This window comes from Narcine bancroftii, chromosome 9, assembly GCF_036971445.1.
Source record: "Narcine bancroftii isolate sNarBan1 chromosome 9, sNarBan1.hap1, whole genome shotgun sequence".
NCBI classification, from domain to species: Eukaryota; Metazoa; Chordata; class Chondrichthyes; order Torpediniformes; family Narcinidae; genus Narcine; species Narcine bancroftii.
In genome coordinates this window covers 36,991,564-37,005,190 of record NC_091477.1, presented here as the reverse complement: position 1 = coordinate 37,005,190, position 13,627 = coordinate 36,991,564, and the positions used below count along the sequence as shown (strand labels likewise).

Sequence of the window (13,627 nt, the reverse complement as noted above, 5' to 3'; positions counted from 1 at the left end):
ATTTCCGCAAAACAAGATGTCATGCGCTGGAGAGCTGGCTGTGAATGGGCAACTAAAGCGGCATCGTCTGCAAAGAGTAGTTCACAGACAAGTTGCTCTTGTGTCTTGGTGTGAGCTTGCAGGCGCCTCAGATTGAAGAGACTGCCATCTGTGCAGTACCGGATGTAAACAGCATCTTCATTGTTGAGGTCTTTCATGGCTTGTTTCAGCATCATGCTGAAGAAGATAGTAAAGAGGGTTGGTGCGAGGACACAGCCTTGCTTCACGCCGTTGTCAATGGAGAAGGGTTCGGAGAGCTAATTTCTGTATCTGACCCGACCTTGTTTGTTTTCGTGCAGTTGGATAACCATGTTGAGGAACCTGGAGTATTTGCCAAAGCCCTTTTCTGCTCACGGTGTCAAAGGCTTTGGTGACGTCAACAAAGGTGATGTAGAGTCCTTTGTTTGGTTCTCTGCACTTTTCTTGGAGCTGTCTGAGGGCAAAGACCATGTCAGTAGTTCCTCTGTTTGTGCAAAAGCCGCACTGTGATTCTGGGAGAACATTTTCGGCGACACTAGGTATTATTCTATTTAGGAGAATCCTAGCGAAGATTTTGCCTGCAATGGAGAGCAGCACAATTCCCCTGTAGTTTGAGCAGTCTGATTTCTCGCCTTTGTTTTTGTACAGGGTGATGATGATGGCATCATGAAGGTCCTGAGGCAGCTTTCCTTGGTCCCAGCAGAGCATGAAAAACTCATGCAGTTTGGTATGCAGAGCTTTGCCGCCAGCCTTCCAGACCTCTGGGAGGATTCCATCCATACCTGCTGCTTTGCCACTTTTCAGTTGTTCAATTGCCTTATATGTCTCTTCCCGGGTAAGGACCTCATCCAGCTCTAGACTCAAGGGTTGTTGAGGGAGCTGGAGCAGGGCGGATTCTTGGACTGAGCAGTTGGCACTGAAAAGGGATTGGAAGTGTTCTGACCATCGATTGAGGATGGAGCTCTTGTCGCTGAGGAGGACTTCGCCGTCTGAGCTGCGCAGAGGGCTTTGGACTTGGGGTGAGGGGCCGTACATTGCCTTTAGTGTCTCATGGAAACCCCTGAAGTTGCCAATGTCGGCACTAAGCTGGGTTCATTTGGCAAGGCTAATCCACCACTCATTTTGGATCTCCTGGAGTTTGCGCTGAAGGTGGCTGCATGCGAGACGGAAGGCTCATTTTTTCTCTGGCCAGGAAGGCTTTGCAATGTGAGCCTGGTGGGCAGATCGGTTCTTTGCCAGCAGCTCCTGGATTTCCTGGTTGTATTTAGGTTAATGTTAAGCTATATTTCCGATAAGAATGTCTTAGTAAAGTAAGTTATAGAATTAAATGTATTTCTACTGAGTGAATCATGGGTTGGTACAGGGTCACATACAGGTCATAGCACAGTTGCAGAGAAACATTGTAATCAGAGTGAGAGAATTCATTCTTGGAGCCGACACATCTGGAAGGCAGAGCATAATCGAACGGAAGTGTTCTTAATTGAAACTCAAGTACCAGGTGTAGTACTTAAAAACAATTAAGCCTCTTGAACAGAGATGAGGTCAGAGATTGTTATAGATATGGAGTGATTTTGGAAAAGACAAGAAGTTTTGCAGAAATGAAACTAAAACTGTTAAAGATTCCAGTACATGGTTTCCAAGAATTGACATTGTCATTGATGATGTAAATGTCACATAATTGGGAAAAATGTATTATCAAATTCAGACAGTTGTGGTTCAGTACAGAAGTCAAGTCCCTGTGACACACACAGGAGTTGGAACCTTGAGAAAAACAGAGTTGAATTACAGTAACCAGAATAGGTGCTGTTATGCATTACTTGTAATAAAAGGGGAATACAAAAAATAAGTGGATTTCAAAAGGGAGACCACTTTCCAACTGCTGTTTTGAAAACAAAGAGTCCAGCCTCATCATGGAAGGAAACTCCATGACTCTTAAGAATAAAATTGAAGAAGAAGAAAACTTGACCTTCTGGAAATACAGGACTTGTATTATCCATTATCCTATTCACAGGAGATACAACATAAGTGGCTTTTAAATAAGTAAGACTACTTCTCATTTGTGCCCAAAAAATGGTCACTTCTGTTTTAAGAGTATCTCGATGAAAGACAGCTGGTCAGGAGAATCGTGAGTTGAAAGAGATCTGAAAATATAATGTTTAAAGGTGCTTCATAATTACTTCTGACCCGCACTTTAAAAGGATCTGTAAGTCAACAAGATATCTGAAACTGGACTTTTAAAATTAACTTTTTTCAGAATCAAGTTTAATCTGTAATGGTTTTGGACTTTAATAAATACACATATTTACATTTGAGCATAGTAGGGTTAAATTTAGAGTTATGTAAGATATAAGTAAGAAATGTTATGTTATTAATGATTTAATAAAAACTGTTATTTTGAATTTACCATTGTCTGGTAAATTTTCTATTGCTGTCCCTTTGTTAGTACTAATAAGAGTTTATTAGTTCGAAACACTAGGCAGTGGGAGATGGAGTTCATGGAGGGAAGGGGTTTACATTATATTCTAAGCTTCATCAACTATTTTCATTAACTTCAGCCAAGCAGCCCCCATAATGTGCTGTGATACATCAAGGAAGTATACCTTCAATGGTATAGCTGTGAAATTTGTTGATGGACAAAAGGAATGTTCTGAACTTCTGAGAAAGTGGAAGTGTTGATTACTTTCTTGACTAGTGAATCAATGTGCTTGATCCCAGGTTATGTCATTGAAAATATTTATTCCTAAGAACTACTCTTACAACTTCATCTCCAATTACAATGGACAATGACAATTTTGCTTCCAGAACACTTTTGGGTGTATTTTATAGATTTTAGGCTGCTGAACATGAAAATCATTTGTACCATTTTTACTTTTTAGATATAATCTATTTTTGGGATTTCCTGTCATATTTTAAGTCTACTTCAGGCATACAAAACTATGAAGTACAACATGCCATTGAAAATTTGTTTTCTGCATTCACATCTGAACTTCTTCCTTGCTGATCTTGGTGCAGTCTGTGATGAACATGGTGAAAGGTTTCATCAGGATATTGCAGCCATGTAAAAAGACGATCAGGGCAACTGGTATCCATCAATGCTGGGCAACTATTGCTGGACTCTGACACAAAAGACATCAGATGCTGAATACAAATGAAAATCAGCGGCAAAATATTTTTAGGTCAGTTGAACTAACGCAATGTGTCAGCATCAATATGTGATTAAACATGCTAAATTCAATAAAAGTTAATTTAATGTTTCTCCAACATCGGATGTGATATAGCAAATCTGAAAAGCTTGAAATTGTCTATATTTTTCAGGAAGAAAACCTTTTGAAAAATTTGTTATCCAGTGTAATCAACTGAATGTTGAAGATAATAACTACCCTTTGATGGTTCAGGGTTCATTTATACCTTTTATCAAATGGATTTTCAGTGCATTTCTGTAGGAATTCTAACAATTTAAATAAAGGTGTGATGAGACTGCATTTGATGATCAAGCCTTGGAATTCCATTCACAAGAAATATTCAAACAAAGACCCTGCAGTTAAATTTCCTGGGGCCAGCAGTAAAATTACCTTGTTAACACTGCTCTTCTCCTGCACTTGAGCTGAAACATGAGTGGTAATTAAATGTTGCTGCTGTCAACCTCATAATAAATGATTCACTAAGGCAAAGAATTATGATCTGGAGGCACTTAACACATTTTTTAAAAATTGCATAATATTAATTGGGTAACCCATTTGATTAGAGTCTATTGGAATCGACTTGAAGTAGTTCCGGCCACCAGATATCAACCACAATTGCAAACTTCAAATGTGGAAAGGAGAAGGATGTATTGGCATTGTCTGTCCCACTTTCACCTGGCACTGACAGACTCCTCTTGGGCTGCAAGAAATCCATCCGCCAAATCTTCCTCACTTTATTCCCTTAAACTCTAAAGTCCAGCTCCTCATATACCTTGAGGAAGGGCTCAGGCTCAAAATGTCGGTCATACTTCCCTATCTCCTTTGGATGCTGCGGGACCAGCTGAGTTCCTCCAGTGTTTCTGGATTTTGACTACAATCAAAGCGTCTGCAGACTTTCATATTCCACTCCAGTCTGAACTATGTTCGCAGTAGAGGTTTTACAACTACCCCATCAACCAGCTTGATGCATCAACTTGATGAATGCAACTTAGAAGGAATTGGTGATATTTTCCAGCAACAAATAATTTTTAAAAAATCAGTCAGCTTGAAAAATGGAACATCTTGAAGCATTTCTTATGGCCAAAGTGTTTCACTGACAATCAAGCGCATCCAAAGTGTACTCATTATTGCGTACACAATAATGTAACAGCCAATTACACACAGTGGGCTTCCAGAGTAAATAATGCGCTTATAATAACAACTGAATTGTGTTGATTGTGGAATGAATATTGACTAGAGCATGCAGAATAATTCTCCTACTATACTTCAAAAGGTACAATTGGATCATATACAGAGCAGATGAGACTTTAGTCAACATGACATCCAAAAGGTGAAACCCCAATATATTGCTGACCTGGACTTTGTGCTCAGATCTCTGTAGTGGGGAAATAAATGCACAATTTTCAGCTTCAGAGTCAAGGGTGCTATCTCAACTGTGAGAAAAATCCCACTGTAAACTGAAATAAAATTTACTATAACAACTTTTATTAGCTTTTGGAATGTTGTAAAAATAAAAATTGTGTACACCTTGTGCTCAAAGATCTGAAATACATCAACATGGAGTTCATTTTTTTCATTCAATAAGGAACAAGAAATAATAGTCAAAGTTCCACATGATTAAGATTATGTCAAATTAGGAAGATTTTTGTCTTGCCGTAAAGTGAACGATTATATTTTGACCAATGCATGCTATTCAATTCTGCGATTTCATGTCAGCATTCATCAAGGAGAAGGATGAGGAAGATAACAAGATTAGGGAAGGGTTTGTTAATATTCTTTGGCATGTTGTTATCAGAAGGGAGATGTTGGTTGTCTTCAAGTACATTAAGGTGAATAAGTCCCCAGGGTCTGATGGGATCTATGCTGGGTTAATGAGAGAGGCAAGAGAGAGGAGATTGCTGGGGGATTGATGGGGATCTCTATCTTTGTATCCATCCTCTTTATTCACAGGGAAGGTCGCAGAGACGGGGAATAATACTGTTCAGCTGTTGAAGAAGGGCAATAGGGGCAAACCAGGAAAATATAGGTTAGTGAGCATTGCATCACTGGTAGGGAAATTATTGGATAAGATTCTCAGGGACAGGGTTTAGTTGCAGCTGGAAAATCGTGGGCTTATTTGGAATAGTCAGTATGGCTTTCTGTGAGGGAGATCATGTCTTCAAACTTGACTGAGTTTTTTGAGGATGTGATGAACATGATTGATGGAGTTAGGGGAGTGTTTGTTGCATACATGGACTCGAATCAAGCTTTTAACAAGGTCCATCATAATAGGCCGATCTAGAATATTAAGGTACATGGGATCCATGGATAATTGGTAAAATCCAAGTTAGCTTGACCATAGAAGATAGGGAACGCTGTTATGCCGAGTAGAGATCTATGACTAGTGATGTTCCACAAGGATCAACGCTGGGACCTCTGTTGCTTTTGATATATAAATGATTGGCTCAAAATATAGACAGTCTGATTGGGTTTGCAGATAACAAAAAAATTGGAAAAGTTAGATAGGATCAGAGAGTTTAATTTCAGGGCAAGTGTGATCTATTTCACTTCTGGAAGTCAAATGTAAGAGGAATAAATGGCAGGACACATAAGGTGCTTCAAGATGTGAGAGAGAAAGTGCAAAGGAAATTTATGAGGCAAGATTTTTTTTTTTTTTACAGGGATCAGTAGGTTCCTGGAATGTGTTGCCAGGTGAAGTGATGGAAGCAGATCTGATAGAAATATCTGAGGCATTTAGATGAATACATGCACAGGCTGTGAATAGAGGATATACTGTAGATCTTGTGAAAGAAGAAGTTTGTCAGATTGACTTTAATTTATAGAAACATGCAGATATTTATGAGTGAAGCATAAAAGGCAGTCTTCCTCTTCACCCAAGATTACTCAGTGAAGTCTATTGGAAACATCAGCTGTGAGTTCATACTACCTCCAATGCTTAATTTTCCATGCCCCTCAGAAAATGAAAGGTGCAGTATTAACACAAATGCTGAGGAGAGAAGAAAGTCTGGACATATTCTTGGTTTTAGCATAATTCTTCAGGTTACAGAGACATGCACTGAGAAAGACCCAGATAGAAAACTCCTTTCAATATTTCAAGTAACAGCTGACATTAGGGAATGATAAGTGCAGTCCCACCAAAGTTACTCATCATTGATGCTGCTCAGAAAGTAATTACTACTGTTTCCTTTGGATGTCATAACAAATCCATTTCTTAGTTAATAAATCACTCATGAGACATTGAACAATGGGGAATTCAGAGGACACCTATTGGAGGAGGTTCATAAGAGTTCAGAGAAATAGCAAGTGGGTTGTCACATGATTTGGTTTAGGAACAACTTTGCATTGCTATCAAGGCTGAAAAGTTAGGTTTCTGGGTAATGAATAACATTTGTTACACCACCTCCCCCTTTGTACTGTTGTGCTAGATCATTTTTTTTTTTAAATTTGCACAATTATGGGTTTCAGATTACTCCAGATGTAAAAGACTGATTGTGACTTGGGAAGGGTGCATCTTTATATTATTTTGTTTCTTCTTCTTTAGATGTATATTTTCATGATACTGTAGCAGAGATTTGTTTTAAGTTATTATAGGGAACTCAGGAGAAAGTTCTTTACCAAGAAACTGTTGGGAATTCATAGGTAATTTTTGGGGCAAATAGAATTCAAAGGGAAGTTTGATACTATGTGATAAATAAGAGAAAAAAGGCCTGAAATTGTGTTTAAAGAGTTATATGGGGAAGGAGGGGCAAGACCTGAGAGGATATAAACCACAGACGGCATGGGTTGGTCAGGTTGAATATGTGGTGCATATTCCATGCAAGTCTCACATACCTGTTAGGTACATTTCTTCTCCCTCTGTGAACATCTGGTGGCACCTGACACACCTTGCACAAGTTGGGTGGTAATGCTTGCCTCCTGCCTGAAAAAAGTACACTTTATTACTATTCTTACTGCTTACCTTTAGGAAAAAACTATGCTCGGATTTCTATTAGGGAGCACTCTATCTAATTTTTTTCCATGTGTTCTGTGTGGATAATGCTTTATGCTGTGACAATCTGGGAAATGTCCCCTTTTCTGTGCCATTTTCTTTCCAAGGAATCACTCTAACAAGGCTGAACAATTGCAGATTTTTCTAAACTTCAAAAGGTTCCTTTTATTGTCACGTAATAATACAGTAAAAATGTAATATACACGATATAGTTCAACTTTTGTCTGAAGCTGTCTGCTATGAGCATGGCCTGGTGCCCCTAACAACAGGAGAATTAAAAGCAAAAGAGAGCAATAGTGTATGAATTACACACCTCAAGGACCCAACCTCTTAAAACTGTGACACTCTGGCTCACGGTGGATTCACATTATTGTGATACTTGAAGAATCAGTTTGCTTCTAGATGATTCAGATCGACAATTATAACAATAGAGGCAAGATATAATGGGATATTTTATAGACTCTTTTATGCTTAAGAAAATTGTTTCATTGTTTTGATTGCCAGTAGCCAGAATCTCAAAAGAAACTGCTTATTGAGTTTGATTTTAAAAAGTGAAACTGATTTCTGAGGATGAAAAGATACTACTGTAGTTGATAGTCTAACAAATATCCATTTTCTACAGCATCTGCTGTCTTTTGTATTTTTGACATCAAAGTCATGAAGAAAATTTAGTAAAGATCAACAGCTTGAGTTGTGGTCTGGATCTAGGGGTAGTAATCTATGAATCTGACAGTAATGTTGAGAATTTGCATTTGTTCAATCCAATCCAAAAGCTCCTCTCAGTTACCCAATGTGTTTCCACCAGTTGCGCTGATTGCAGTCGTCTCCAGCATAATCCTTTGAACTGTCAAAAATACAAATGTTTTACATTTTATACAATACTGACTAAAAATAATTACTTGACCTGATCGCCCAGGCCAAATGAACGAAGTAATAATTACTGCTCGCCAAACTGACTGGGTTTTAAAATAAAACTGCAAATTTTTACACGAATATTTGAAAATATAAGGAATTTTAAAATTCGAAAACATTAATAATGTGTTTCAAAGTTTACTTCATTTTAATATATTCTGCAATCTATTTATCAGTATTTTATGACGAATTAAAATTGCATTTATTTTCTGTGAAAAGCTCAATGTCTTCGGTGTTTCACGATGATTGACAGTAGTATGGTGTGGAAATTGAAACATTCCCACAAGACAAATAAATGCCACTTCTTTTTGGAGCTTGTCATTTAGCCCACATGTTAACCAAGACACTTTTAAACTTAACAGTGCAGCAACTGGATATCCGTAAATTAACTAATAAATAACTCTCCGATTTGTTAAGGTTACGTGCAGTAGCACTTAATAAATTAAATCAATTGTCATGTGCTTTGGTGTAATATTTAAGGTAGATAATGTTTTATTAAATGGCAAACTGGAAAGGCCATCGATGTTTTGAAGGGTAGGAGGAAACTGGAGCACCCAGAGGAAACCCACGCAGACACAGGGAGAACAGTCAAACTTCCTTAAAGACAGCACCGGATTTGAACCTGGGTCGCTGGCACTGTAATAGCATTGCACTAACTGCTACGTAAATATGCCGCCCAGTTACATTCGTATCACATTCTACACCAGTAATTTTTCACCAAATTTTTTATCATATGGGTCTATATTATTCATTCAGTTTAATATCGTCAGTATACTCATTGGAGTTCTTTTATGTAATATATTTGCAAGTCATAAATTAATTTAGATTAAAGATCACACCATGATGTAATGAGAATGGTATACTGTTTATCGTAATAACTGCAGTTTGTTTTAGTACTATAGCAATAATTCTAAACAGTTCTTCCAGAAATTGTGCATGCTCAATAAAGTGTTAGCAAGACTTATTTAGAACAACTTACGGCAGTCCATGCATTAATGCAAAGACAATTAATTTTACACTGCAGCAACAGGGTAGCATTACATGAATTAAAATATCACTGACCAATCTGTAAATTTTATGCAAGGTGGAACTCAATGAATTCCGTCAGTTGTCATGCGTTTCATTCATTATTAAAGGCAGATAATGATCTATTTAACGTGAAACTGGGAAGGCAATTAATTTCCATTGATATTATCATTCTACATACCACCGTATCTGACACTGATGGGGTAATTTATTAATTAATGAAATCAATCATGTATTAAATATCTATGCCTAGACACATGCATCAAGGCCACACACATTTGAAATAAATTCAAATCTGATAAAAGCTCTCAGAATACAGCAACTTCCCCAGAAATCAGAGAGTGCCTTTTATGGCTTCGGCAGATCTCTCAATTCATCTGATTTACTTTTTACAGATATAATCATTAATAAGAAGTCAAGAATTGTTCTCAATAAATGGAACTACTCTCTAAAGCCAAATTCAGAGATTCTGAGCAATAATCAGTTTTATCGAAAAATAATGCAATTTTACCAACACAATCTCTTTGGGCAGAGTACCGGTATATCCAAATTGAAGCCACACAATGCTACTCGGGCAGATCCCAGGAGACAGTGCTTGAGCCCACTAAATTGAAGTTTCTATCTGGTGCAAGCATGATGTGAAGGCAATAAATTGTAACTGGTAGTAATATGAAGTTCAAGTTCCTTTATTTGTCATTCATTATACTAATACAACCTGTTGAAACAGCGTTCTCCCATTCATGGTGCAGAACAGTGCAAAACATACATAAAGTCATAATACATATATAGATAAATGAATATTCAAATAAATATTATTAATAAATAATAGAGTTACAAAGATTTATTTTAGCTGTCACTCAGCAGTCTCACTGTCTGTGGAAAGAAGCTGTTCCTCAGCCTGCTGGTTCTGTATTATTTTCCCGATGGGAGCAGCTGGAAGATGCTGAATGAAGGGTGATAGGGGTCCTCCCTGATTTTGTGAGCCCTCTTTAAACAACAATCTCTGTAAATCACATCAATTGAGACATGGGGGGGGGGGGTAAGGGGTGGAGGGCTTGGAGAGGGAAACCCCAGTGATCCTCTCCGCTGTTTTTATGCCCTGTGGATTGACTCCGATCCAATACTCTACAGCAACCATACTACACTGTAATGCAGCCGGACAGGACACTCTCAATAGAGGTCCTGGAGAAAGTTGACATAATGGGGTAAAGAAGCCTTGCCTGCCTCAGCTTTCTAAGGAAGAATCGCTGTTGTACCAAATCAAGAACATGGTTCTTGATTAAAACTAACAGCTAAATTCCTTTGAAAATAATTGAGGGATAATCTGCATTGAAGTGAATACTATCTTTAATCTGATCAGAGAAGCAAAACACATATTAAGTGATTGAGAGATAAACATTTTATTTAATTGATATTTGTTGTTCAGAGCAAAACCTCATTGTCACAACTGCAACCACAAAATCTTCCTCTTTGTGGTTTATTGTAGAAATAGATTTTTTTCAATAATTTCAAAGAATAAAATAAATTTTTTTTAGGCATTTATCTTGAATTTTTATTGATTTGAATTGCATAATATTTGAGATGTGGGAACAGATTTTTATATATATATATGTGTATATTTACTTACTTATATACATATCTATCTATCTATCTATATATCTATATCTATCTATATATCTATATATATATATATTCTTCTTTCTTTGGCTTGGCTTCGCGGACGAAGATTTATGGAGGGGTAAATGTCCACGTCAGCTGCAGCCTCGTTTGTGGCTGACAAGTCCGATGCGGGACAGGCAGACACGGTTGCAGCGGTTGCAAGGGAAAATTGGTGGGTTGGGGTTGGGTGTTGGTTTTTTCCTCCTTTGTCTTTTGTCAGTGAGGTGGGCTCTGCGGTCTTCTTCAAAGGAGGTTGCTGCCCGCCGAACTATGAGGCGCCAAGGTACACAGTTTGAGGCGATATCAGCCCTCTGGCGGTGGTCAATATGGCAGGCATCAAGAGATTTCTTTAAGCAGTCCTTGTACCTCTTCTTTGGTGAACCTCTGTCACGGTGGCCAGTGGAGAGCTCGCCATATAACACGATCTTGGGAAGGCGATGGACCTCCATTCTGGAGATGTGACCTACCCTGCGCAGTTGGATCTTCAGCAGCGTGGATTCGATGCTGTCGGCCTCTGCCATCTCGAGTACTTCGATGTTGGAGATGAAGTCGCTCCAATGAATGTTGAGGATGGAGCGGAGACAACACTGGTGGAAGCGTTCTAGGAGCCGTAGGTGATGCCGGTAGAGGACCCATGATTCGGAGCCGAACAGGAGTGTGGGTATGACAACGGATCTGTATACGCTAATCTTTGTGAGGTTTTTCAGTTGGTTGTTTTTCCAGACTCTTTTATGTAGTCTTCCAAAGGCGCTATTTGCCTTGGCGAGTCTGTTGTCTATCTCATTGTCGATCCTTGGATCTGATGAAATGGTGCAGCCGAGATAGGTAAACTGGTTGACCGTTTTGAGTTTTGTGTGCCCGATGGTGGGGAGCTGGCTGATGGAGGACCTCAGTTTTCTTCAGGCTGACTTCCAGGCCAAACATTTTGGCAGTTTCCGCAAAACAGGACGTCAAGCGCTGAAGAGCTGGCTCTGAATGGGCAGATACAGCAATGAGCTCTCTGAACCCTTCTCCATTAACAATGCCATGAAACAAGGCTGCGTTCTCGCACCAACCCTCTTTTCAATCTTCTTCAGCATGATGCTGAAACAAGCCATGAAAGACCTCAACAATGAAGATACTGTTTACATCCGGTACCGCACGGATGGCAGTCTCTTCAATCTGAGGCGCCTGCAAGCTCACACCAAGACTCAAGAGCAACTTGTCCGTAAACTATTATTTGCAGACGATGCCGCTTTAGTTGCCCATTCAGAGCCAGCTATATATATATATATATATATGTATACACACACACACACACATATATATATATATACATACACATATATGATTACAAGTTTTATAGCTTCACATCTCAAAATACTAGAAATTCATAAATTAAGTTTACTCTGATTCATTCTGTTCATTTAGATGTAACCTAAACTGCATGGATGTTAACCAGTAAAAACCAGTAAAAAAAAATGAGCAACATCATTTTGTAAAGATATTTATGATTTTATAAAATCTGCTGTTGAAGATTTATTTGGAAAAATTGGAAATAAAATGTTTCACATAAAATACAATAGTATGCTTGACCTCTGCAAAACTTTACATTAATAGTGTTAAACTTTTAAACTGCAATTAAAATTACAGCGATAATTTGTGGTGCAAATGAAATTGTCACTGACAAATATAATAATGAAATTTTGATGTGCACATTGAACAGATCCAATTTAGATGTAACCTGTTTAATGAGAAGATAATTCTGTTTATTTGTCCTAGTAATGTTATTTTAACTACAGTTCCAGGGTAATATGTTTTCTCAATTCCTCAGCTTATTTGAAAGCTATTTATTGAAAGGGAAATTGTGAGCAGATTTTATATTTTAGGTCCTGCAGCCACAATAATTGAAGTAAAAAATAGCTCATATTCATTTAAGTTAGATCTTATAAAAATGCACGCTGTTATAACACACAAAACATGAGCAAGATGTGCAAAATAGTAAAATTTTAAATAAATTTAGGGCTACAATAGAGTAACAATCCCAGCATTCTCAAGAGCCCATGTGGCCAAAATACACCCATGTGATAAATTACTCTTCTAATCCCGCAAGTCTTTGAAATATGGGAGAAAACCAGAGAACCCGAAGGTAATCCACGCAGGCACGGGGTGAACGTGCAAATGTCTTACAGCTCCAGATTCGAACCCCCACAAGCAGGCACTGTAATAATGTTGCGCAAACCACTACACTAAACATTCTGCTATGACATTATACTCTGCCTCTCAATGAATTTCTCAGCGCCGAACTTCAATTTAGTTCATGCTGGTAGGCTCCAAACCAAAGTTCCTTGAAAGAAAAAGGTCGAGTCATGGTGATACATTTGGACTCATCAAGCAAATTTAATTTTCAATATCTCAGTATCCAACTCAGGGAATAGGCTATAATGATAATTATTCATGATCATCCATCCCATATCTTGACTGTACTTCCTCGCATCCTGCCTCCTTAAGGATTTCATTCTATACTGCCATTTCTCAATCTCTGATGACAAAATTTTAGAAATAGGTGTTTCTGAGGTGTTTTATTTCTTAATATATTGCTGTTTCTCCACTCCCAAGGTTGACAAGTCACATTGCTGTATTCATTGAACAGAGTCAGGATAGATTTTCCTGATTCTCACCCCATTGGTTTCCACATTCATTGGATGCTTTGTGATATATCTCACTTACTGCAAGATTCCTACCTCTCTCCTCTCCTTTGAAGATATATAACATGACTATCAGGAACATATTCCTGAACATTCATGTTATATGTGTTATAACGCACTGCATATTTTTAAAAAGATCTAACTTAAATGAATAT

At 38.1% G+C, this 13,627-nt stretch overlaps 1 protein-coding gene across 4 annotated transcripts in view; it reads right to left on the bottom strand.

Moving 5' to 3' along the window:
- Positions 1-13,627, bottom strand: part of ablim3 (actin binding LIM protein family, member 3) — a 189,904-nt gene that overhangs the window by 47,235 nt on the left and 129,042 nt on the right. For all 4 annotated transcript variants that reach the window (XR_011344875.1, XR_011344876.1, XM_069898819.1 and 1 more), the window contains exon 7: positions 7,032-7,119. Coding sequence is in view for 2 of the 4 variants with exons in the window: in XM_069898819.1 (XP_069754920.1) it covers positions 7,032-7,119 (88 nt within the window). In the remaining 2 variants the exon portion in view is untranslated. The remainder of the gene's footprint in view (positions 1-7,031; positions 7,120-13,627) is intronic.